Source organism: Giraffa tippelskirchi, chromosome 1 (assembly GCF_054371585.1).
Source record: "Giraffa tippelskirchi isolate mGirTip1 chromosome 1, T2T-mGirTip1v1.2.pri, whole genome shotgun sequence".
NCBI lineage: Eukaryota > Metazoa > Chordata > Mammalia > Artiodactyla > Giraffidae > Giraffa > Giraffa tippelskirchi.
The window spans coordinates 120,255,432-120,281,756 of NC_137275.1; the positions used below are offsets into that span (position 1 = coordinate 120,255,432).

The 26,325-nt window shown below is 53.8% G+C and overlaps 1 protein-coding gene and 1 long non-coding RNA gene across 5 annotated transcripts; one reads left to right on the forward strand and one right to left on the reverse strand.

The window, feature by feature from the left end:
- Positions 1-24,818, reverse strand: LOC145507350 (liprin-alpha-1-like). 4 transcript variants are annotated; one of them, XM_081493809.1, is made up of 13 exons: positions 24,766-24,818; positions 23,518-23,584; positions 22,532-22,645; positions 20,135-20,198; positions 19,522-19,662; positions 18,785-18,931; positions 12,499-12,582; positions 9,647-9,760; positions 8,344-8,406; positions 7,327-7,406; positions 4,986-5,121; positions 2,144-2,367; positions 1-339 (listed from the first exon to the last, which is right to left on the reverse strand). In XM_081493809.1, exons 5-13 carry the CDS (start codon positions 19,591-19,593, stop codon positions 21-23), a joined length of 1,239 nt encoding a protein of 412 aa, XP_081349935.1. In that variant the 5' UTR covers positions 19,594-19,662; positions 20,135-20,198; positions 22,532-22,645; positions 23,518-23,584; positions 24,766-24,818; the 3' UTR covers positions 1-20. The 4 variants fall into 4 exon arrangements, with proteins under 4 accessions (XP_081349935.1, XP_081349920.1, XP_081349910.1 ...); XM_081493794.1 differs by having other exon boundaries at positions 20,135-20,236; XM_081493784.1 differs by having other exon boundaries at positions 20,135-20,236; positions 21,439-22,645.
- LOC145507411 (uncharacterized) lies at positions 21,888-25,623 on the forward strand. The gene is made up of 2 exons (XR_014054838.1): positions 21,888-22,988; positions 24,730-25,623. It is a non-coding gene; the product is annotated as an uncharacterized LOC145507411 (long non-coding RNA).
- The last annotated feature ends 702 nt before the right edge of the window (positions 25,624-26,325 follow it).

Below are 26,325 nucleotides of genomic sequence, written 5' to 3' on the forward strand. Positions count from 1 at the left end.
TGTAGCAAATGTATCTGATTTTATTCTGGGTAAAAAGAGAAAAAAACAACAAACAAACAAAAACAAAACAAAACCAGTGTGCTTGGGGAGGGACGCAGCAGGGAGGCCAGAGTCTTGATGTCCAGCTTGTCTACCTCTTGCTCCGGGCTGTGCAGCCTCCTTTGGGGCTTGGAGCGCCCACTGCTGGGCGGGCAGGAGTCGGCAAGCGAGGAGGTGGGACACAGGTTGAGGGAGCTCACAGATTTACGACGACGAAGGTTGCCTAAGCTCCCCCTGCACACTCTGCTCTCAATCTCCTCGACCCGCTGCTCCGTGTTCTCCTTCTCTTCTTGGATCAACCTAAAATAGAATAAAACTCTTCACCTGCCTTTGTCAGCAGAGGAACGTGTCTGGACAACAAATTTGGGCTTGCATTGTGTCACGATTAGCAAATTCCAGGAACAGTTGCTCAACTAACATCTCAGCAAAAAGGTAGGACTTTCCCTCTTTTCAACAGTCTCAAACTTAGAATAATTATCATTGAGTCTTACAAAGTGGCCCCTGATCATTCACGTTTGATTTGACTGATTTACTCTAACATTCTGACGGGGCCTGGGTGGCGCCTCTCTCCCTGTGAGGAGATACCTGAAGTTGACAACCTTCACCTTCCCTGCTCTCAGGGCAGAGATGCACGGCAGTGCCTCAAGTCTTTTCCACTGGGAATCAGGAACTCTGTATAATCAAACAGCAATTCACGAACAAGCTGGAGTTTCTAAACACAAGTCTCCAGACCAGATGAAGTGCTGAGTTGATTTTTTTTTTTTTAAGGTTCTATACATACAAACGCATCACTTGATGCAGTTCTCCACCAGCTTTGTGTGAGTTTCTGGATTCATGTCAATGTGCTGCATTAACCTATAATTCATGGTTACTGCTTTTCTCCCCTAATGTGTCGTGGATGATTTTATATAGCAGTTTAAATACTCGATTATGCAAATAAAATGATTTTCAAATTTAACTACAAGATTCTTACAGGTCGTAACCTCTCCAGTTTCACTTCTGCTTATACATACTGGAAGTTTTTCACCATTGATAACAAGTTGATGGACAGCATTTGCCATTTACATCAAGTTAACTTGTGGCATAAGGAAAAATCACCTTTACCTGACAACGTGCTGTAAAAATAAAAATATTAATATATAACCGTTCCAGATTACCTGCGGGGACGGGGAAAGACAATCTTTCTGAGCTGTCTGTGCTCAAAGCTGGCCCACAGAGCAGTCTGTCTACGGCGTCAGAAGTGCAGGCGGCACCACCTGCGTTTGCTGGTTGGCCGTCACCCCCGCCTTTCCCCCGGGTCCCCCGTGCTCGGCCGACAGGAACAGGCACCTCGGCCTGGGCTGACGTGACAAGAACAATCTGAGCAGCGGCTCTGCCAGGTCCTGTGCAGAGTCACCGGCCTGCGACCAACTCTGAACGTGGACTCGGGACAGGAGGCACGGCTGTGCGGGTGTGGTACCAGGCAGATCTCGGGGCCCCCAGCCACCCGGCTGCACCCAGACCCAAGGCCCCCTGTTCACCACGAGGCCGGCCTTTGGATTCTAGCCCGTTTTGTAAATTGTTATAACTGCCAAGACGGTGTCTAAGGAAAACATCTTCAATATACTGATGAGATGAGAAAAACTCAAACACATGTCCTTGGACCACTGTCTTACTTACAACAAGCTGATCTTCACACTGTATTAACTTTAAAAGGAAAATGCAGATCTGAGTGGGAATTTGCCAACCCCCAAACCCCAGCTTTTCTGTTCTAGGTGGCTTTTCACCAGAATGTGGGCGGCTCCGAAGGACACAGGAGGGCGAACCCTCGGTGCCGGAGGGTGCACGGGCCACAGGGGGACACCGCCTTGGCACCTCACCCACCTTGGGGCTCAGAGCTGAGAGGGGAACAGCCCACGGCGCCTCCCCACAGAGTGCTGACACCACACTGTGGACAGAACGCCCTGGCTGACTGAGCTCTATAATCAAGGGTGATCTCGGAACTGAAAATTCTTGAAGCAGACCTGAAGTCAGTTTTCTTACTAGGGAACACTCAGACTTGTCTAAGGAGAACAGCTCCTCAGAGAAACCAAGTTTCCAGGAAGCTGGGCTCGGGCGCACCCACCGGATCTCTCCGCTGATGCCGTCCAGCTGCTCCTGAAGCATCGCAGTCAGAGTCTCGGCATCGCCCTGCCCGCTGGGCGACAGCAGAGCAGCCGAGCTGAAGAGGGTGGCCCTGTCGCCCTCGCCGTCAGACACGTCCACGTCACTCTCGAACGCCTGGGCCACGCTGGCCGGCACGCTGGCTTCCTTGGCGCGCTCGCAGTCCTGTTTCTTCGGGGTCTGCACCTGGGCACGAGAGGACCACGTCTCGTCAGTGACCACGATTTTACATGGAAGCCCTGACTTTGGATAAACGGGCCATGCTTATGAGACACTGCCATCTATTCAGCGAGCAGCACTGAAGAAACGGGCAGGAGGAGAATCCAGTTCCTAGATGGCCTGGTGACATTCAGGTCTTAGCGTGGACGGAAGGCAATCCTGTGAGGTTTTTCGTAAGGGTGGGCTGATGGAGTCAGAGACAAAAACCAAAAATTAAAAAAAATACATCCATGCTTTCTTCAGCCAGGCTGAAGGAAAAGAAAAAAAAAATCCTTCAGCTCCGCAGCCGCTGGGTCCACCTCAGCCATCATCACTTGTACTAGTTCACCGAGGAGTGCAGTCCTCGCAGGTTCCCAGCCCTCCGTTTTCCAGGCTGGTCTGAACACCTCAGACAGGAGTGAGCAGGGGCGGCCAGGGGACGGGAGGGCCAGCCACCCGCGGCTCTCCTCTCGGGACACAGGCACTTGGGCTGTTCTGGGGGACGGCCCCTCACACCGCAGGGGCGGCTCTGTCATCAGAGATGCCCGGGAGAGTGCCTGCTGGGCCCCATGCCGCTCTTCCACTCTCACACCTCACACCCTTCTCTCTGCAAATCTCCCCCCTGCCCCACTCTCAACCCAGGTCCTGCCTTCTTTTCCCAGACATGACCTCAAAGCAACCGAGGGGCAGCCTTCAGGGGCTGGTTCGACGGCTCCCTATCCCCCGTTGTCTGTGCCCTCGCCCTCTCTCTTCGTCACAATCCCTCCCCAGGGCTGGGCCACCCCCTTCGCTGGCTCCAGCACCTCCTGCCATCATTCTTGCTCCGCTCCAGTGAACCAGCTGCCTATGGGTTCACCCCCATCAGCCCGGTCAGCACGTCCTCTCCCTTCTCTCACCTTAAAATCACACAATGGGAACCAGCAGATTCCTCCTCCAGGGCTCCCTGCAGCACCCACTGCAGGTCTCTGAAAGCTCCCTGGGAGCGGCCTCTACTGTCCCCTGCCCCACCCAGTCTCCAGCTCTCTGCAAGCAGGTGGTGTGCCCCACCCCGCAGGGCAGTTCCCCGGGGGCGTCAAGGAACCCATGTTATCAAGCCCCCTCCCCTCCTTGCCCCCGCAGCATGTCTCTCCCTGGGCTCCAGGCCCCTCCCTCTCTGGGGTTATTCCTCAGTCCCTCGTGCCCCTTCTCAACCTTGGAATGTGGGGCACCCCACGGCTCTACTCTTGTACCCCATCTCTCTCCACCAGCATATGCCTGGTGACTTTACCGTGCTCGTGCCTTTAAATGCCATCTGTATGCCCACGACCCTGAGTCCTCTCCCGGATCCAGGCCGGAACACTCAGCTGCTGACCTGACACGTCCCCTGGACATCTGACGGGCTCGTCCACTTGAACAGGGCTGAGGTCGGCTCTTAGCTCCCCACCCCAGTGCCCTCCTCACCTCAGGAAACAGGCTCCGGCCTCGAGCTGCTCAGGCCTGAGCCCGGGGTCCTCCCTGATGCGGCCCTCTCTCTCCCTTATCTCCACTTGTTGACAGGACCCCTGATCTATCTCCGAGTGGCTACTTCTCTTCCTGCCTCCGGGTCTCTGTTCAAGGTCACCCTCCTGGTGTCACCTCGCTGGCCACCCTGTTCACACACGATCGTCCCCCCTCCTCAGACAACTCGGGCACTCTGGTCTCCTTTCTCTGCTCATTACTGTCCGACAGGCTGCGTGGGTTTAAAAATGGGTCCACAAATTCTTCCATCCTCTTCCCTTCAAGAGGCAGAGGGGGCAACTCCTGCTCAGCCCCTGAGCGAGGCAGGACTTCGCAGCTCACTCTCGCAAACAGAACTGAAGGTGTGCGGCTTCCGAGACCGGGGCGCAAAAGGCCCCGGGCTACATCCCGCGCTCTCGCTCTCAGAGGGTGTTCTGAGGAAAGCCAGGCCATGAAGCGGTCCACACAGCAGGGACCTGGGCCTCTCCCTACCAGCCAGGTGAGTCTGAAAGCCTGCCATCCAGCCCTGGGGGGCCTTCCCATGTCTGTGCCCTCAGGAGGCCCTGAACCAGGCCCACCTGCAACAATGCACAGAAACGGTGCTCTGTGACCTGCTCACTGGGACGTCACTAAGCTTTGCAGTGATTCCTTACGTCGCAGTGGATCAAGAATGCACACGGGTTTTAATTCACTGCTGGAGTCCTTCTTCTGACGATGTCTGGCCCCAACTAGCTGCTCACTGAATATGGAAGCTCAAACACAGACATGTATGAAAAAATTCATGCCATGAATGAGGCAAAAAGATAAAGGCACTTAAACTTCCAATGAGAATTCTTCTCACTATAAGATGATGGATATGTGTATCCAGTTACTCGTAGGACGATTTCAAAACTGTGCTAATTAGTACCATGCTGGGCCTCGCAGTAGGCCACAAGTTATCAGAATTGGTTCTTTTAAGAAAAAAAAAGCATGTCTTCAAAGTAAACTCTTAGCCAGAAAAAGGAAAATGGGAAGACATAAAGCGATCTATCAACGCTTTGTTCCAAACCCATCTCAGGACCGCAGTGTGAGGGTGCAGGTGCCTCACAAGGTGCCCACCAGGGACGGGCAGGGGGCGGGGGGGTCCTTGCCTTGGACGGCTCGTCACGCAGCGCGGCCAACTGGCCTTTCTGGGGGCACCGCAGCACCGCCCCGCTGCCGGAGGAGTCTGCCGGCCCATCTGCCACAGGGAACCTGAAGTCCAGGGCGCTGTCCAAGTGGGGTTGGCTGAAACACACGGGAGACAAGAGCGCTGTTAGAAGGAACGAGAGCTCACTCTGTCAGTCAAGCCAGAGCCTGTCAATTTGGAAAATCGGCAATTTCAGAGAAAAGGGCCCCCGGGAGGGCACTGCCCTCCTGGCTCCAACAGGAACAGGCCACCTGCTGCCCCGCAACCACTCAGGGCTCAGCCCACCATCTGCAAAACTCCCATATGGGGGGAAGGCAGTGCTGACGCGAGGGTGTGGAGCTGACTAGGACGGGATCAGCTGTCTGGGGCTGGGGCGTCCGTGGTCCCCTCGGAGCCCACCCTCAGGTCCTAGGGCGGGGCCTGCACCTTCTCTGCTTTCTCCTTGGCACCCGCACCTCCCCTCCGGCCCGCGCCTGCTCTGACCTCCCTCTCCCGCGTCATGTCCGTGGATCACAATCACCCGTCTACCTGGAACATTTTCTGCACCGCTCTCAGCGCTTCTAAAGGTGCCTCAGACAACCAGCAGCAGAAAGCCCTGAGACCCACAGCTCCGAGCTGAGCCGCACTGGTGTCTCCCATCAAAAGCAGAGATGAGCATGTCACCAGACTCTGGGCGGAACAAGGCCCAGCACAGATGCTCAGGCCCTGAGCACTAAGACTTGGGCCTGCTGGTGCCAGGAGCTCACTCAGGAGGGGCCTGCTGAGAGACGGTGCGGCCCCGCTTTGACTGTGAGCCGCCTACACTGCAGGACCGCCCGGGGTCTGCTCAGTCTTATCTCTGGGAAGAGGGTGGCGCCTTCACCTGCAGGAGTCCCTAAACCCGGGAGACAGAGCCCTCCTCCGAGGACAGGACACCCCATACGTCTGCAGAGCGGCCAGGCCAACCACCGGTCAGCCTGCTCGGGTTCACACGCTGCTCTGCTCAACAGTTTTGCGAGGAAAACTGTGCTGCGCTGAGATGGAAATCTGGACTCTCCCCGAGCCACACCTGTCTTCCCTCCCGGCTCCCCCACCTCCTGAGGGAAACACTCCTTTCTCTGCTCGACTTCTACCCAAGGGCCCGGGGCCAGACCACACTTGGGAATTGGGTGGGAGGTACGACACAGTCCCGCTGTGGACTGCGGACACTCGAGGGTCCTCTGAAGGCCACAAAGGTCTCTGGGTGTGTCGCCCCCCAACCATCACCTCCCAGTCCCCTCGTGGAGTGCAGCCTCCATCTCTCTCTCCCTCTTCACCCGAGGCTCTTTCCTCTGGGAGAAGGTCTCAGAGACAAGGTGACCATTTCCACTGGGAGGTCCTGCCAAATACGCCGAGCCTGCCCTGACTGTGAGCCAGCTTTTCTGTCCCCACTCCCTCCCTCCTGAGCCAGCATAGTGCCCCCTACCCAGTCCACACTGCCCGCAAGCCCTGTTCCAAGGCCCCCCTGTGCTGCCAAGTCCCTGCATGAGCCCTTGAGAGCTGCCTCCTGGACACACCCCTCCCCTGCACCAGCCTTTCTGGCTCTGCCTTTGTCTCAAATGATATCCCCTTACTCTAGAAGAAGGCTGGGCAGGGGCCCTGGACCGCGAGCATCCCCTAAGCACACAAACACAGAAATATGCGTGTGGGCTCCAAACTGTCTCCTAAATCGGGATTCAAGCAGCAGTCGATTTCCTACATATGAATGAATGTCACCAGTTAAGCACTTCAATAACCTTTGCTAAAGTTTCTCTCTTACTTGTGACCATTTTCCATGCAGAAGCCAAAGAAACATTTAAATACTTAATAAGAATTACTGCCGCTACAACAACGAGGAAGAAAAAATCAGGATGCTCAGTAATCTGCTTGCCTCATTCACAAGCCAGGTGATTCCTCCCACCGCAGCCAATGGCCAAGTCACGTCTCAGTCTCCATTCACGTAGAAAAGACTACAGGTCATTAACCTTCTGCGACTTTAAAGAAACATCAGTGTCACAGTCTGTCAGGTCCCTCAAATGAATACACCCATATATCAACTGGGCCGCCCCCTACTTCCAAACCTCCGCCTGTGGTTTTGAGTTTTGTCAATACTGTGACCACCACTCTCCCCGGTACCAAGTTCGACCCTGAGGAACGATGCTTGTCTCTTCCCTCTCGCTGGCCATGAAGCTACAGGCTCCTTGAGGTGCGACCATGAGCGACACCCAGTCATACTGTCCACACACCAGACAGGCCCTTGTCACATTCGACAGTGCTGAGGGGAGCTGCCCAGGGGAGGGCCCTACCCGTGGTGGAGGGGAGCCCCTCCCAGGATCATCTGGTCCACTTCGGCTCTCAGGGTTTCCAGGTTTTTAATCAGCTGGTCCTACGAGAGAGCAAATGACACAGCCTGCACCGCTTGCTTTCCGGATGTAAAATGACTTGCACCAAAATGTGCGTAACAGGTTACGTTAGTCGTTATCAACTCCGAACATTTTAATTCTGAGGAAATGTACTCTAAGCGTCCCAGAGCAAATGTAAACACTCAGAACAATAGTAACCCTTATAAACCATAATGAATTAGAAGTTACATCTCAGGTGTAGAAAAGCTTCTGGAGGTATCATGGCAAGCCATGAACAACGATGAAGGCTGTAGAGAGAAGCTGGACTTGGGGCGGGGGCTCGGGTCGGGGGGACAGGACTCACTCTATTGCCCTCGCTCCTCTCACTGCTTTAAAGTGTTTCCATGGAGCTCACATTCATTCCTCTACACCCCACTTCACTTCCTCACGGGGTAAAACAAGTCAAACGGGCCAAGTTTCCGAGTCGCTCGACTCAACCTGGCAGCTCTGTGCTGTCGGCCACGGCAGTCAATCACCTCGTGCAGCCACTGAGGACGAGACACAGGCCGGTGCAAAGCTCGATGCGGAAATCACACAGATTTCAAGACTCGCGGTGAAAAAAGTATGGAAGTAGCTCGTTCGTTTTTAGGAAAGTTTAGACTGTGTGTGTGGCTCGTATTATCTTTCTGACGGACAGCACTGTCCACGGGAAAGGCTCACGCTTTGTCTCAGCTTTCGGGTGAACCCAGAAAGGACTACTCAGAATTCTGAACCACACACAACGGCCACACACTCTAAATCCACCTATAATGCAAACACATTCAATGTTCAAAACCAGAAATGCTATACGTGTTACAGCAGTAGACTGGCCAGGAGGAAAAGGTAACTCGACTTCCACTAAGCATCTGTAGTAACTGTAACAATGAACCCAGCTCAATTCAGCTCTTAACACATTTCTGAAGGATTTAGAGATTTAAGTACCTGGTAGTTTTGCATTTCTTCTAATTCCTTTATCGCGTTTTCAACTCTCCGTTGGAAAGAATTCTGAAAAAGACACACACAGTGCTTTAGAGTCAATAGTCACAGACGTCGCGTGGACTGCGGAGGGCTCCTCTTCCGTCTGAAAGCGAAAAGCACCTCGGGAGGAGCGGCAGAGTGAAGTGCTGGCACGAGGCCGGATGACAACTTTTAACGCTCACTTGTACACAGACAATCTCCTGCTTCCCCGACTGATCTTCGAGATACAAGGACACCAGGTCCCTGGGCTAAGTGAAACTGCTTTATACTTGCTTTCAGCTCTTGCAGTTCAGTGGTCACTCAGGAAACAGGCGCAGGGTACTTATGCCAAATTCAAACCTGAGACAAAACTCTCCCCACCTCAGGCCCAGCCCACAGGTCAGGGTGACGTGAGGGGAGCCCTGTGTGGTCTCTGGTGAGGTGTGTGTCACCTTGGGTTTTGTGGGGGAAAAACGTGCCGTAGCACTTGTAGTGACCATGGGTCCCTCTCAGACAAGCGTCGCCCAAGCGCCGACCTCGGGGAAGGTTCTGGGCCTTGTCTTTAGGGCACTGGTGCAGCTGGGGCAGGTTTTCACCAAGACTGAACCCGACTGTTGCCCACCGAGCTGCTCTGATGGAGCTTCTCAGACACTTTCCAAAGCAAATGAAACGAGAGGAGGCTGGAGCTGGCATATGAGAAAGCTTGCGTTTACTTGCTTCATTCTTTTCTATCACATTATATAAAAGATCCCGAACTAAACTTCTTGATTTGGCTGCGTCGGGCCTTAGCTGCATCACGCAGGACTCCTTTGACGAGACTGCCGCCTGGCACGTGGGACCTTAGCTCCCCAACCAGGGATCGAACCTGCATCCCTGACCTTGCAAGGCAGGCTCTCAGCCACTGGACTGCCAGCAAAGCCACAGAAATCAACTTCTAAGAAAGAAACGAAGGGGTGAGGGTGGATATAGAAGAAAGTTCTCACACGGTGGCTGGCAACACCGGGGCCGTCGGTGGATCCAGCTCCCTGATGCTTTCTGTAAGGGTTGTGGGCACACATCTAGGTCTGTTCCTGTACACACTGCCTGTGGAAGCTGTCACGCTTATTGACTAGCATGAGATGCTGCTACTCAATTATTCGTAACCATGAAAGACACTCACTCTGGGGCCCTCTATGGGAACAGTTTTCCGACTCCTGTCCTGGAGATCCCCCCCCGCACACACAGACTGGGCCGGGCCAGGCCAGGCCCAGATGCGCCTCTTTGTAAAGGGGCCGTGGGGCTGGCTCACCTTATCCTCCGGAGCCGCCATCCTCTCCTTCAGATGAAGCTGAAGCCTCTCATCTGATCCGGACAGAACCTTATCCTCAGTATGTTCTTCATGCATGTTTTCTCTCTGCCTCACCTAAAACAGGAAACACAAAAACTCATAAACTGCAAGAGCAACTACGGTCGTTCTTTTAAAAGCACTGGGGAGCCGCGACGTGAGCGGCCTATGCCCCGGTTCCCGAGGCGGACCCCTCCCACGGCCACCCCTGGTGGGCTCTTGAGCATCACCAGAACAGACGGGCAGGTGCAGAGGGAGGCTGGGACTTCACTTGTCGAAGGTCACTCCCAACGCTTCTCTTCGGCACAGCACCTGGGGGACCTTAGTGTCACTAGCCATTTCCTGTCGAAGGGGCTCCGAAGGCAAGCACATTTACACTCAGAAACAAGGAGACTTTAAAGGCGATCGGCTTACACACACGTAGGTGAAGGAATTTCTCAGTACATAAACAGAAGCTTGAGTCTGGATTAAGGGGGTAAAATGAATTCAATTGGTAAAGTAAAAGGTGAGAAAATTCATTTTGGGAAAAAAGTCAGTGGAGATAGACTTTCACTAATTTTTCTTTATATGCAACATCACTTGCATTCTTTGTAATGATTGCTGCTCTTCAGCGGCTCAGTTGTGTCTGACTCTTTGTGAGCCCATGGACTGCAGCACGCTAGGCTTCCCTGTCCTTCACTATCTCCCAGAAGTTGCTCAAACTCACATCCATCGAGTGAGTGATGCCATCCAACCATCTCGTCCTCTGTCGCACCTACTCCTCCTGCCTTCGATCTTTCCCAGCATCAGTGTCTTTTCCAATGAGTCAGTTCTTTGCATCAGGTGGCCAAAGTATGGAAGCTTCGGCTTCAGCATCAGTCCTTCCAATGAATATTCAGGACTGATTTCCTTTAGGATTGATTGGTTTGATCTCAGTGAAGTCCAGGGGACTCTCAAGAGTCTTCTCCAACACCTCAGTTCAAAAGCATCGATTCTTTGACGCTCAGTCTTCTCTACGGTCCAACTCTCACGTCCATACATGACTACGGCAAAAACCATAGCTTTAACTAGGTGTTCCTTTGATGGCAACGTAATGTCTCTGCTTTTTAATATGCTGTCTAGTTTGGTCATAGCTTTGCTTCCAATGATAATTCATATTCAATTCAGTTCACTTGCTCAGTCATGTCTGACTGTGCGATCCCACGGACTGCAGCATGCCAGGCTTCCCTGTCCATCACCAACTCCCAGAACTTGCTCAAACTCATGTCCACTGAGTGGGTGATGCCATCCAACCATCTCATCCTCTGTCATCCACTCTCTTCCTGCCTTCAATCTTTCCCAGCATCAGGGTCTTTTCCAATTTGAAAATTCATATGAAAACACTGGAAATAATTACCTCAAGCAATTTTTAAATGTAATAACAAAGTTGGCAAATCTGTGTTTTATAAAATGAGCATCAATTTCACCGTTTAGAAAGCTGTTTTAGGACCTACTGTATAAAAAAAAAATGCAGAGAAGACACAAGAATGATATATTTGAGACTGGCCCTGTGTTAGAAATTGCTGAGGCTGATTGACGGGTCATGGGTATTTATTATCCTACTGCATCCACGTTTGTGCATGTTTGAAATTTTCCATCGTAAAAACTTAAAAAACAGGTTCTTTTCTGTTAAATATTGTCTGTTAAAACAGAGTCTTCTCCAGCAACACAATTCGAAAGCATCAATTCTTCAGTGTTCAGCCTTCTTCGTGGTCCAACTCTCACATCCATACGTGACTACTGGAAAAACGATAGCTTTGACTCCATGGACCCTTGTCGGCAAAGTGACGTCTCTGCTTTTTAATATGCTGTCTAGGTTTGTCATCGATTTCCAGGGAGCAAGCATTTTTTTTGAATCTCATGGCTGCAGTGATTTTTGAGCCCATGGAAATAAAACCTGTCACAACTTCCACAATAAGGCATCGGCATTCAAATATTTTTAAAGCAAAACAAAAGTTGACTTTGAATTGGCTTAGTCATAAACAGCACCCCAATCTCAACAGCCTCTGAGCAGCAGTTCTGAAAGTAAGGAAGTACACCCCTGATCGGGAGACACTGAGCTCTCTGCCGAGGCGGGGAGAGCGCCTCACTGCGGGTCTCCTGATGGGAGTCAGAACCACTGCCCCCTGGGAGCCCGCGTGTGAGGCTCTGCAGTCCAGGCCCAAGAACACTGGTATGGTGGGGACCGTACTGACCCCTGAGGCTGGACCTGGGTTCATTTCCCCACTCCATTTCCTAGATGGTCTGTATCGCCGTGTGGACAACCCTTCTCGGAAACCTCCCTCAGACTCGCTCATGCGAGCCTCCACCATCGCCCTTTCCTGATGCGCCTTCTGTCCCAGCACAACTACGGTTCTCCTCCTGCCTAGGAGCAGCCATCCTACACACACACCCTGTCTGGACCAGCAGTTTGGCATATGGGACTTCAGCGCCACGTCTGAGGCAAGCAGCTCCACATCTGGGCGCCATGCCTTCAGTTTCATGAGCCCCGGGCTGGCACCCTCAGCTTTGTTTGCGGGGCAGTCGGGAGGTCCACCTGTATCCCGAGCAGCTCGCCGGACTGGCTGGTCAGAGCAACAAGCAGCCTCCTTGAACGTGGGGACGCCCTGGCCCCTGCCCACCGCCTATGGGCGACCACCTCTGGCCTTGCTCCCGAGGAGGTGGGTGCCCGGATCAGCAGACGGGCCACACACGCACACACTCCGCGGCAGAGACGGGAGCAGCGGAGAACGGCAGCGCCGGCCCCCGCCCAAGCCGCATGTCCGGCCCAGACGCGGCCTCCCCGTCAGCACACGCACCGGCTGCAGCTCCTTGTCCTTCTCCTCCAGTTGGGCCTCCATCTGGCGCAGCCTCTCCTCGATGTTGCCGTGTCCCTCCTCCGCCTGTCGGCCAAGAACAGCGTCAGCTCCGCTCGCAACAACACTGTCCTGACGACATGCGGGCTGTGACCACAGGGGCGGCAAGCGGGCCATGCTCTGGGTGGACCACTGGCCCCGGGTTCGCGGGGGACACGCCCGCACGCCGGCTCACGCAGCCTGCACAGCTTCGCGTGTGACACGTGGGTGACGCAGGGTGCTGGTGACCGGCTCGTGAGAGGAGACGTGCGCCCCCCCCACCCCGGGCCCCACAACCGCGGCCGCTGCGCCCCCTCCTCAGACTGCCTGTGGCGAGCCAGCGTGGGCAGCAGGCAGCGGCAAGCACGGGACGCATGAGGGCATGCGTTCTGCCTTCCTAAGCTGGAAGGTAAGTTCCAACAGTTTAGCCTCCTTATGGCAGAGCTTCTGGAAGACAAAAGGTCAGACTACGAGGCCGACCGGGGACAGACAGCACAGATGCCAGCGGAGAGAAGAAGCCAGCCTTGAGAGGAAGATCACAGGCAGAAGGGCGCTCCCCTTGCGCCTGTTAGTGACCCTGCTCTGGGGGGTTTGCCAGCAGCCCCACCGCCGGCTTCCCGCGACCGGCCGGCCCCTCTGCCGCTCACTGAGCTCCGGGCAACGCTCCCACAGCCGCGCCACAACAGGCCCAGCCCGCTTCTCCGTGCCCAGACAGTGCCCGCCGGCAGCGCAGGGCCACGCCTTTCCTGCCAGAAGGACGGGGTGGCTGGCTGGCTGGCTGTGGGGACAATGCCCCCAGCAGCGCCACATCTCCGGGACGCGGCCTCTCACCCTCCGGCTTCCGGGGACGGCGAGCTGGGAGTGGGGCCCCTGGTCTGCACATGCCCCGCTCTGACGTCTTCAGCAAGTGTATGAATAAAGACTTAAAGCTGTGTTCACTGCAGAGCTATTTAAGCCATCTCTTCAACGAGAATGGGATTTTTCTAGGTCTCTATCCTGCTAGGATTTGAGTTGCTGACTGAACTCTGAGCAGCAGTGACTCGGAGCTGAAGTGTCCTGGGGACACACACAACACAGGACAAAACTGGAGGGAAATGAACGTATGGATGACACACAAGCGGGGACTGTCTGACACTCAGGGAGCACTCCCATCTCGGACGGGCAGCACGACCCCCGCGTCTGCGCTTGTTTGTGGACTGAGCAGCATGGGCAGGGGCACGGAGGGACAGCGCAGGAACAGGAGCCAGTAAGCCTCAGCAAACCACAGCAAGTAAAAACCCTAATCAGACTGGAGCTCTAACCCTGCCTTTTGTCACAGTGACCCCAGTTCCCAACAGGCTGCCGTGAAGTTCCCTGCTGCTGATTAGGGTTTGTACTTGCTGTGGTTTGCTGAGGCTTACTGGCTCCTGTTCCTGTGCTGTCCCTCCGTGCCCCTGCCCATGCTGCTCAGTCCACAAACGAGCGCAGAAGCGTGGCCAAGAGGAGCTAGGCCGGGCCGGTCTGGGGGCCGGGGGCAGGGGGCCGGGAGCTGGGGGCAGCAACCGACAGGGGCTAGGCCGGGCCGGGGGCCGGGGCGGCGGCCGAGAGGGGCTAGGCCGGGCCGGGGTCCGGGGGCGGCGGCCAACAGGGCCTAGGCCGGGTCGGGGCCCGGGGGCTGGGGGCGGCGGCCGAGAGGGGCTAGGCCAGGTCAGGGCCCGGGGCCTGGGGGCGGCGGCCGAGAGGGCCTAGGCCGGGCCGGGGCCCGGGGGCGGCGGCCGACAGGGTCTAGGCCGGGCCGGGGGCCGGGGGCGGCGGCCGACAGGGGCTAGGCCGGGCCGGGGGCCGGGGGCTGGGGGCCGGGGGGCGAGAGGGGCTAGGCCGGGCCGGGGGCCGGGGGCCGGGGGCCGGGGGCCGGGGGCGGTGGCCGAGAGGGGCTAGGCCAGGTCGGGGCCCGGGGGCTGGGGGCGGCGGCCGAGAGGGCCTAGGCCGGGCCGGGGCCCGGGGGCGGCGGCCGACAGGGTCTAGGCCGGGCCGGGGGGCCGGGGGCGGCGGCCGACAGGGGCTAGGCCGGGCCGGGGGCCGGGGGCTGGGGGCCGGGGGGCGAGAGGGGCTAGGCCGGGCCGGGGGCCGGGGGCCGGGGGCGGTGGCCGAGAGGGACGAGGCCGGGCCGGGGGCCGGGGGCCGGGGGCCGGCGGCGGCGGCCAACAGGGCCTAGGCCGGGCCGGGGCCCGGGGGCGGCGGCCGACAGGGGCTAGGCCGGGCCGGGGGCCGGGGGCCGGGGGCCGGGGGCGGCGGCCAACAGGGCCTAGGCCGGGTCGGGGCCCGGGGGCTGGGGGCTGGGGGCGGCGGCCGAGAGGGGCTAGGCCGGGCCGGGGGCCGGGGGCCAGGGGCCGGGGGCGGTGGCCGAGAAGGGCTAGGCCGGGTCGGGGCCCGGGGGCGGCGGCGGCCGCCGAAAGGGGCTAGGCCGGGCCGGGGGCCGGGGGCCGGGGGCGGCGGCCGACAGGGGCTAGGCCGGGCCGGGGGCCGGGGGCCGGGGGCCGGGGGCCGGGGGCCGGGGACCGGGGGCGGCAGCCGAGAGGGGCTAGGCCAGGCCGGGAGCTGGGGCCGGCGGCGGCGGTGGTGGCGGCAAGAGGAATTACCCAAGGCCCAAGGTAAGAGAAACCCAAGTAAGACGGTAAGTGTTGCGAGAGGGCATCAGAGGGCAGACACACTAAAACTAAAACTACAGAAAACTAGCTAATCTGATCACACGGACCACAGCCTTGTCTATCTCAATGAAACTAAGCCATGCCGTGTGGGGCCACCCAAGACGGATGGGTCATGGTGGAGAGGTCTGACAGATTGTGGTCCACTGGAGAAGGGCATGGCAAACCACTTCAGTATTCTTGCCTTGAGAACCCCATGAACAGTATGAAAAGACAAAAGGATAGGACCCTGAAAGATGAACTCCCCAGGTCAGTAGGTGCCCAATATGCTAATGGAGATCAGTGGAGAAATAACTCCAGAAAGAATGATGGGATGGAGCCAAAGCAAAAACGATACCCAACTGTGGATGTGAGTGGTGATAGACGCAAAGTCCGATGCTGTAAAGAGCAATATTGCATAGGAACCTGGAATGTTAGGTCCGTGAATCAAGGCAAACTGGAAGTGGTCAAACAGGAGATGGCAAGAGTGAACGTTGACATTCTAGGAATCAGCGAACTAAGATGGACTGGAATGGGTGAATTTAACTCAGATGACCATTGTATCTACTACTGTGGGCAAGAATCCCTTAGAAGAAATGGAGTAGCCATCATGGTCAACAAAAGAGTCCGAAATGCAGTACTTGCATGCAATCTCAAAAAAGACAGAATGATCTCTGTTCGTTTCCAAGGCAAACCATTCAATATCACGGTAATCCAAGTCTATGCCCCGACCAGTAACGCCGAAGAAGCTGAAGTTGAACGGTTCTATGAAGACCTACAAGACCTTTTAGAACTAACACCCAAAAAAGATGTCCTTTTCATTATAGGGGACTGGAATGCAAAAGTAGGAAGTCAAGAAACACCTGGCGTAACAGGCAAGTTTGGCCTTGGAGTACAGAATGAAGCAGGGCAAAGGCTAATCGAGTTTGCCACGAGAACGCACTGGTGATAGCAAACACCCTATTCCAACAACACAAGAGAAGACTCTACACGTGGACATCACCAGATGGTCAACACCGAAATCAGACTGATTATATTCTTTGCAGCCAAAGATGGAGAAGCTCTATACAGTCAGCAAAAACAAGACCAGGAGCAGACTGTGGCTCAGATCATGAACTGCTTATTGCCAAATTCAGACTTAAATTGAAGAAAGTAGGGAAAACCACTAGACCATTCAGGTATGACCTAGATCAAATCCCTTATGACTATACAGTGGAAGTGACAAACAGATTTAAGGGACTAGACCTGATAGACAGAGTGCCTGATGAACTATGGACAGAGGTTCGTGACACTGTACAGGAGACAGGGATCAAGAAAATCCCCATGGAAAAGAAATGCAAAAAAGCAAAATGGCTGTCTGAGGAGGCCTTACAGATAGCTGGGAAGAGAAGAGAAGCGAAAAGCAAAGGAGAAAAGGAAAGATATTCTCCTCTGAATGCAGAGTTCCAAAGAATAGCAAAGAGAGATAAGAAAGCCTTCCTCAGCGATCAATGCAAACAAATAGAGGAAAACAACAGATTGGGAAAGGCTAGAGACCTCTTCAAGAAAATTAGAGATACCAACGGAACATTTCATGCAAAGATAGGCTCGATAAAGGACAGAAATGGTATGGACCTAACAGAAGCAGAAGATATTAAGAAGAGGTGGCAAGAATACGCAGAAGAACTGTACAAAAAAGATCTTCACGACCCAGATAATCACGGTGGTGTGATCACTCACCTAGAGCCAGACATCCTGGAATGTGAAGTCAAGTGGGCCTTAGAAAGCATCACTACGAACAAAGCTAGTGGAGGTGATGGAATTCCAGTTGAGCTATTTCAAATCCTCAAACGTGATGCTGTGAAAGTGCTGCACTCGATATGCCAGCAAATTTGGAAAACTCAGCAGTGGCCACAGGACTGGAAAAGGTCAGTTTTCGTTCCAATACCAAAGAAAGGCAATGCCAAAGAATGCTCAAACTACCGCACAATTGCACTCATCTCACATGCTAGTTAAGTAATGCTCAAAATTCTCCAAGCCAGGCTTCAGCAATACGTGAACCGTGAACTTCCAGATGTTCAAGCTGGTTTTAGAAAAGGCAGAGGAACCAGAGATCAAATTGCCAATATCCACTGGATCATCGAAAAAGCAAGAGAGTTCCAGAAAAACATCTATTTCTGCTTTATTGACTATGCCAAAGCCTTTGACTGTGTGGATCACAATAAACTGTGGAAAATTCTGAAAGAGATGGGAATACCAGACCACCTGACCTGTCTCTTGAGAAACCTGTATGCAGGTCAGGAAGCAACAGTTAGAACTGGACATGGAACAACAGACTGGTTCCAAATAGGAAAAGGAGGACGTCAAGGCTGTATATTGTCACCCTGCTTATTTAACTTATATGCAGAGTACATCATGAGAAACGCTGGGCTGGAAGAAACACAAGCTGGAATCAAGATTGCCGGGAGAAATATCAATAATCTCAGATATGCAGATGACACCACCCTTATGGCAGAAAGTGAAGAAGAACTAAAGAGCCTCTTGATGAAGGTGAAGGAGGAGAGTGAAAAAATTGACTTAAAGCTCAACGTTCAGAAAACTAAGATCATGGCATCTGGTCCCATCACTCCATGGGAAATAGATGGGGAAACAGTGGAAACAGTGTCAGACTTTACTTTTTTGGGCTCCAGAATCACTGCTGATGGTGACTGCAGCCATGAAATTAAAAGACGCTTACTCCTTGGAAGGAAGGTTATGGCCGACCTAGACAGCATGTTTAAAAGCAGAGACATTACTTTGCCAACAAAAGTCCGTCTAGTCAAGGCTATGGTTTTTCCAGTGGTCATGTATGGATGTGAGAGTTGGACGGTGAAGAAAGCTGAGCGCCGCAGAATTGATGCTTTTGAACTGTGGTGTTGGAGAAGACTCTTGAGAGTCCCTTGGACTGCAAGGAGATCCAATCAGTCCATCCTAAAAGAGATCAATCCTGGGTGTTCATTGGAAGGTCTGATGTTGAAGCTGAAACTCCAATACTTTGGCCACCTCATGCCAAGGGTTGACTCATTGGAAAAGACCCTAATGCTGAGTAGGGTTGGGGGCGGGAGGAGAAGGGGACGACAGAGGATGAGATGGTTGGATGGCATCACCGACTCGATGGACATGGGTTTGGGTAGACTCCAGGAGTTGGTGATGGACAGAGAGGCCTGGCGTGTTGCAGTTCATGGGGTCGCAGAGAGTTGGACACGACTGAGCGACTGAACTGAACTCTGCTCTTTCAGGAAAAACGCTAACAAGCCAACAGATTCACGTTCAAGTAAAACTAAAGAGTCAGGAGTGGAATTCCACAAAATGGTTACACCAAATCCCAAATAATTCAAACCTGTAAGTTGCAGTCACCCCCAATTTTTAAAAAATGGATTTCCTTCCAGTACCGCTTTTTTACCATGATGTACATCCACACTTTTGAACGCAGTATTTTAGGGGCATAAGAGCTTTACACTGGGACTTGATTTCCAACGTGGGAGTCACATGAAAAGGTCTTTACCTTCCTTCCTCCCTCAGGAATTCACTACTATAAAAGTCAGACACAGTTCAGTAAAAGCCATTACCTGTAGATGCATAGAATCCTTATTTGCGATTTCATTTTCAACTTTATCACTGAGGTCGTGCACAGAGGTGGCTTCACGCTGTGTGGCGAGGTAGCGTTTCTCAAGGGTAGTGATTCTCGCCTCCATGTCCGTGTTCTGGGCCATGGCCTATAGCGGGCGTTGCAGAGTAGAAAAGGTAAGTCATTATCACACAACACTCCAATACACTTAAGAGTAAAACAGTTGGACTAAATCCTAAGTCTCAAATCACACATAAAGTTGGCATCCTCAAAATTAAACTCCTAGACAGGGCCCTTTTCTCAGACTTGAGCAGAAACGTGCCTACTTCAAATGTCACATTTGCCACGACTGGCACCCATCTGTCTTAACGTTCTGTCTGGCCACTCGGTTTATCAAGCTTCTTTTCTATATAATAAACCCAAACAGCAAACAAAAAGTATACTAAACTACCCTGTTATTGCAAGAATTCCAGGAGGAAAGGTATCTGGCATGAAGTCAGGACCTCAGGAGTCAGGAGTGTGGTGGGCTACAGTCCACAGGGTCACAAGGACTTGGACATGACTGAGCACGTACGCAGGCAACGCTTTTTAACCATATAAAACTCTTGACTTCGTACAGAAAAAATGTATTTACAAAAATTCAAGAAGCTCAAAAGTCAACTAGTTACATAAATACGTGCATCATCCACCTAACCAGGCAGCAAGTGTACAAATCCAGGACGGCCGGGTGGCTGGTACCTTCTCGCCCAGGGCCTTGTGGTGCTCGAAGAGTGACTTCAGTGCCCTGAGCACCTCCACCTCGCTGGTCATGCCGGCTGGGGACGTGCGGAGGGACGGCACGTACCGGGAAACCAGGCGCTCCAGGTGCTCCAGCAGCAGCTGCAGGGCGGGGCCAAAGGAGCACCGTCAACCTCATTCTTGAACTCAGGGTCAATAACTCCTCTCAGCCACACGCTAAAGCTGAAACCACGCTAAGGCAAGTCGGAATCCTGCCAGTTCAGTCTCAACTTAGAGTGGACTTCCCCAGTGGCCCAGTAGGTTAAGACTCCGCACTTCGGCAGGGGACATAGGTTTTAATCCCTGGTCGGGGAACTAAGATCCCACACAAAGTGGAGCATGGACAAAAATGTAAGTTAAGAGAATTCTCCCCTCAAACGTACTAAAATGACATCAGCTCTCATCATAAATTTGAAGCAAGGTATGAGAACCCCGAACTGATCCCCCTTGGTCTGCTCAGTGGGAAGATGTGAAAAATGACTTGAAAACCAGACCGAGTTTAAAGACAGCAACACAGAGCCCAGTGGTGACCCCCGCGGGGCAAATGGCAACACGTGAGAATCCCCCTACTGACCCTGGTGTTGCTCCTTTCCGCTTTCAGCTCAGCAATTTCTTCTTCTCGTTCAAGCAGCTGCTCCCTGCATACATTGAGTTCTTTAGTAAGTTCTATAAACTCCTAGAAGACAGTGAAATGAGTAAGTAACTAAATGCAAACACAAATTAAAAAGAGAGCGAGCCGCTGAACATTGACCCTGTCAAGTCTCTCCAGGCTCCACACAAAGGATCTCCTTGTCCCTCCAGAGAAGAGGGGGTCCCCCTGACCCCCAGACCACACAGACCACCACAACTCAGACCGGCCTGCAGCCTCCACCTCGACCTGGCAGGCACGCGCCAGGGGAGAACCCGGAATCCAAGCCTGCCTTCTCAAGACCCAGGGACGTCTGAGAAACTTTCCTAAACAGAAATCCTAACAACAAAGTGGATAAAGAGATTCTTAAATGACACCCAGACAAGTGACCTGGAACCACTGGGGAGAGTGAAGAACAAAGGTAAGGTCTACAAGGCCACCAGGCTTTGGAGTGTTCCTCTGGGAAAAAGGCTGATGGCACCCCAAGGCCATCCGTTAGCCTGACTCCACTGAAGTCACCCAGTCATTCAATAAACTGGTTAAAATGTTAAATTCACGTTATATGTATTTTACCACAATTTGCGTGCACACGGGGCCGTCCACGTGCTGAACTTGCTCAAACTAAACCACACGGAGTCTTTCATTCTTCTGTTTTTCTTTGCAGAAATACAAAAATCCTGGGCTATGTATCCCCTACTACATACTGAGTATTCAGCACCCAGAACAGTGCCCAACTCTTGTGAGAGGCATGTAGTAGACATGTGAGGCTATGAGGGTGTATGTTATACACGTAAAGCAGTAGGTACCAGTCATTAAAATACTGGACCCACTCGTCTGTGCTTTGTAAGATGGGAGACGTTAAGGGGCTTAGCATTTCTGCTTCAAGGACTGACTCTCTAGCTCGATCCACAGGCCCCAGAGACTCCTCCAGCCAGTATATCCCTTCTTTGGAAGAGGGGAGATAATAAGGGGCTTCGCCTTTCTGCTTCAAGGACTGACTCCATAGCTCAGTCCACGTGCCCCAGTGACTCCTCCAGCCAGTGTTGCCCTTCTTGTGGGGCCCCCGCCCATCCTCCACGCAGCACCTGCACAACCTCTTACAAGGTCCACCTGCTGGGGTCCATCCTGCCCACTAAGGCCAAACGCCCTGGCCGGCAAGGCCCACAACCGTGCTAACAAAATCAAACACAAAGCCAACGCTTTGCCGGCTGAGGGCCAATCTAATGGGCCCAGACCCCGGCTGCTCTCACCTCAGGCCACTCTGCTTCCAGGACTTGGGCCGAGGCCAAGTTCTTCCTCCTCTTGGCCTTTGCCTTGGGCTTGCAGCACTGGAAAAGCCCCCAAAGGCGGGTCTTTCTGCGACCCATCCTCGCGGATGGGGGCAGCCCCCCACTAGGGGGCAACTGCTGATTCACAATCAGATGCCTCAGCACCCGAGCTATCACCACCGATCTCACACAATGACCACCGCTATTCACACTACAACCACCCCACTCTCACACCCCGCTCTCACACACACAGCTCTCACACTATGACCACTGCTCTCACACTATGTCCACCAGCACCGGTGTCTCAAGAAGAAATGGCACGAAGGCTCTGCCTCCAGCACGTCTCCCTGGAGCCCGGAACCTGGAACCCACTGAGTCACAAGGGGCTCCGTGGTAACAGGGGGGCTGGCCTCAGGCCCACCAGCAAGGGCACACAGAAGGGGGAGGGGCTGCCAAAAAGACGGCAGGTGAGTGTGGGGTGCGGGAGAAGGAAGGCCGTGCCCACAGCTCAGGCCTACCGTCAAACATGATCCTGCAAGGTACTGGTTCACAGTCGAACCGAACAGGATGAACTGCTTCAGAAACCACCACCACTAGGAATGAGCGTATCTTCTAAGTGGACTTCTGCCCCTCCACCCGCTAAACAAGCCTCCAGGGAGGCTAGTGAAAGGGCACCCCTGAACTCAAGGGCGTCCCCAGAACCCACCCAGGTGAGGAGGACTCACCACACTAGCTGCCCCTCACTCTCACCCTGAGCTCGGTCCTCCCTGACTGACTCTCTCAATCGAGCTCAGCAAGGGCTTGACCAACCTCACTCCAGGCACTTAAAATGAACCCACAGTGGGTACAGGGGTTCACTCAACCTGCTGCGAACTCGCTCTCTTAACTTCGACCCTGGGCGGTCAGACAACTCTGCCCTGTGAGGGCTGCATGGTGGAGGTTCAGGGGTGTCCCTGCCTCGAGCCCCGACAGCCAGCCCCTCCCAGGCCCCGCCAGGTGCTGCCCCTTCCTCCGCCCCCGAGTCCCCCACGCCCCTCTCCCGGCTCCACTCCCACCCTCACGGCTCCCCACTCACCGGGGCACAGGCCACACTGCTCCTGGCTCAGCCGGGACCTCTGCTGTCACTTGAAGACCTCAGTCCCGAGGGTGCTTGGGGTCCTATATCCACCCATCTCAGCAATTACAGACTCTGGGAGAGACACAGGACAGTTTGGGGTGCCGCCCGCAGTTCACCCTCAACACATTCTGGTTTTTTTGGCTTTATCTACTGGAGTTTTCTGAGATGTCTTTTGAAAACCTCAACTGTTGCTTTCAAAGAGACTGTAAAATCACTGCTCAAATTTAAGAATCAAATCTTCATTTTCAACCTTCACGTGAAACTGGAGGGAAGACTAAAAGCAGTCATATTTTCAAACTGAAAAAGCAAACCCGCATGTGACCACGTCACAGAATACACGTCACCGAACCCCTTCCTCCTCAGCCTTCTCCTCCACCACCAGCCGCTCAGGATACAGCAGTGGGAGCGGCGTGAGGTCAGCCTGGGGCAGTTGGGGCTCTGCTAGTGCAGGAGATGGAAGAGATGTGGGTTCGATCCCTGGGTTGGAATGATCCCTAGAGGAGGGCATGGTAACCCACTCCAGTATTCTTGCCTGGAGATTCCCATGGACTGAGGAGCCTGGCAGGCTCCTCAGGCCATGGGGTTGCAAAGAGTTGGACATGATTCAAGCCACTGAGCACGCATAGACAGGTGCTCCGCAGCCTCCCTGGGCCAGTGGGTGCCCTGCTGGGCAGCACAACCTCTCAGATGTCTCAGGGTGGGTCAACCTGGCCCTGAGCAACCAGGGAGGAGAGAGGATGGTGGAGGAGGGAAGGACAGGGAGGTGTTAGGGGCCACTGGTAGAGGACAAAGGGGTGCAGGGAGGGAATTCGAGTCCTGATGGTCCAGGGACAAGCCGTCCCCTCTCTGAGTTGCCCTAACAGCTATGGAGACAGAAATTAGGCCACTAATTCTGTCACTCCTCCCTCCACTCCTGATCCACTGCCCAGGAGAAAAACACTCACTTTCAGTGGCGTCTCTTGGAACCAGCAGCCATCTTCTCCTCTGAGATCCTTCAGGGGCTGCTGGTTTCTGTAAAACACAATGGAGAGCAGCCTTGGTCTTCATCGAGGATCCTAGATTACAGAACTGAGCCTAGTAAACATTGTTCTGAAATTCTGGCAGATGCAGCCATAAGCAAAACAAAACCAATGCAGGATCTTTGAAGGGAGTGGACAAAAGAGTCATTATTGTATGTATGGTTGTATTCTTATCAAACTCGAATGGTTCAACACTAATACCTAAATGTGAATGTATGGATGGATGAATGTTAAAAATTATAACAGGCAATAAATTCTATAATGAATTATGAGTTGGATAAACTCATAAGGTTACAGAACACTGTAATACAAAGATACATCCTCAACAAGAAATGAGAAATTTACCAAAGAAAAACACACATGGAGTTGAGGGATTATAAAACGCTTCACTTAAAATGCTAAATCTTTTCATAAGAAAAATATAGAATACCTGAAAGATCTCAATTCCTTCTAGATTAATTTATAAATTAAGGTAATACTCAAAAACCTCAAAGCTATTGAAGTGATAGGACTCCAAACTGTAGATGTCACTGTATGTGTGTGTGTGCATATATGTACACATATATATTATATATATGTCTTTAGTCACTCAGTCATATCTGATTCTTTGCGACCCCGTGGACTGTAGCCTGCTGGGCTCCTCTGTCCATGGGGATTCTCCAGGCAAGAATACTGGAGTGGGTTGCCATGCCCCACACACACACATATACACAGTGAAAATACTTCTATATGTTGACAAAGAAATTTTACTTCAAGTAGATTCAACTTAATCATACTTTTGAAATAAATGTGAAATTCCTACTATGATGAGGAATGGCTTAAAAGGCTGTAACAATCACACAGACAAATATTAGGTAGCTCTGACTCCATCACTGGGTCAGTCATGGGAGGAGTCATCACCCTTCGGCTGCCCTGTTCTAGACCAGGGATGTGGTGAGAACAAGACAGAGGATCAACAGCATCAGAGCTGCCAGTGGACCAGAACAGGGCTTGGGCTCCCTTCCCCTCCATGCCCTGGTCTCCCTCCAGAGCAGGGAGTGGGGCTCCCTTCCCTCCATGCCCTGGTCTCCCTCCATCACCACCTCCCCAGAGGAGAGGAGACCTGACCAGCATTGCCTCTCCCTGTCTCTACCACAGCCCGAGCAAGCAGAAGGGCCAGAGCCCCACACTCACCAACAGACAGACTGCTTGCTTCATCTTGGGACTGGGCGTTGTCTTCTGTCAGCTTTTCCTGCCAAGGGACCAGAAGAGAAAGGGAATCTCCATTGGTCAGCGTATTGTTGTGGGCATGGTCCCGAGTCCCAGACCCTCTTGGGGGACACATAAGCACCAGAAAAGGGCCTTGAGAAAGCAAGGCGCTGACCCAGGAGTCACAAACCCACAAACCCCTACAGTATCTGGGGGGACACAGTGGGTTCTGCCTTCCCACCTACTCCTGTGCTTTGCCCCCCAAGTGGGCATAGACTCAGCACATCTGGGCTCTGCTGATGGCACCCAGACTCGGATGTGATGCTAAGGGGATCTGAGCACCCCTGCCTGACACCCTCCATGCCTCTGGGTCCAGGGTTACAGAGTGAGGGTGTCTCAAACAGTAAGGACAGGGCCGGGGCTGCCAACCGGCCTTAGGACAGCTCTCAACAGGCCCGTCTCCCTCCTACAGTCAGCCTAGAGCCCCCAGGCCAGTTGAGAGAGTCAGGGACAACAGTAGAGGACAAACCAGGGACCGTGTCCACCCTGGGCTTTGTTGTGGGGGGAAAGCAGTGACTGAGGGTCTGATGCTGCCAGATGCTGGAGAAACCGACTCACCTCGTGGCAACACTCACTCAAGCGACCTAGAAGAGAAGAGACATCCGCTGAGTGGTGGGGACAGCCCTCTTGCCACACCTCCCTCCCTAGGGACAGGGTGCAGGCTGGGGGCTCAGACACTGAACAGAGCCCCGGGCCTGTGACGGCAAGCGGGACATTCCGAGTCTGGAGAACCCTCAGGGAAGAGAAGGGAGAAAAGGAAATAAAATGAAAAATCTCTGTGCAGCGCTCCTGAACCACCTTCTTCTCCTGCCTCCTCCCACCAGACTCGGCCAGGGGGAAGAGGGGACCGTCAGCTGAGTTGGGGGGACCGATGTGATCACGGTTTGGTAGGACCTGGTGAGGTGGGAGGAGGAGGGGTTTCCTGGGGAAGAAGATCAGAGACAAGCCAGGAGGAACAGGAGGATTGGGGAGATGGAGGAGGGAGCCAGCACCTCCTCCTTCCCTTCTAGAACCTCACCTTTAAAGTATCAGCATACAGCACATCCGATTAGGATTAGGACAGTGCTGACTCCAAGTCCAGTTACCATTTTCATCACCAGTGAAGTGCATGAGGAGGGAGAGGGAGTGATGGGTAGTCTCTGGCTCATGGTTGCTCGCTCTCCAAGAACCAGGACCTCCCCATGGGCCAGGGTACTTGATTCTTGGTCCACACACTTGATGTTGCTCCAGGGCGTACAGTCCATGACCATGACCTTCCCATCAGGGCACCTGGGTACAGATACAGGGGGACTCATCAGGGACAGCTAGCTGCATGAGGAGAAAGAGGGGGTAGCCTCCTGTCCTGGGTCCCCTGACAAGACTGGAGAGGGGACAGGCTCCTGCTCTCTGCAGGGCAGGGTCCCCTCACTCCCCCTCACTGGGCAGGAGAAGGATCCAGGATTGTGTATTGTGGCTCCCGGGCTCCTGCTGAGTGTTCAGAGCTGT

Bases quoted from the DNA above. Each gene is read 5' to 3' on its own strand.
- LOC145507350 (XM_081493784.1), bottom strand. From the start codon at position 21,555: ATGGGTCGCAGAAAGACCCGCCTTTGGGGGCTTTTCCAGTGCTGCAAG. The intron at 18,932-19,521 runs GTACCAGCCACC...CGCCCGCTATAG, and splicing joins ACAAGGCCCTGGGCGAGAAG to GCCATGGCCCAGAACACGGA. The intron at 2,368-4,985 runs GCAAGGACCCCC...TCTCGTGCCCAG, and splicing joins TGCGTGACGAGCCGTCCAAG to GTGCAGACCCCGAAGAAACA.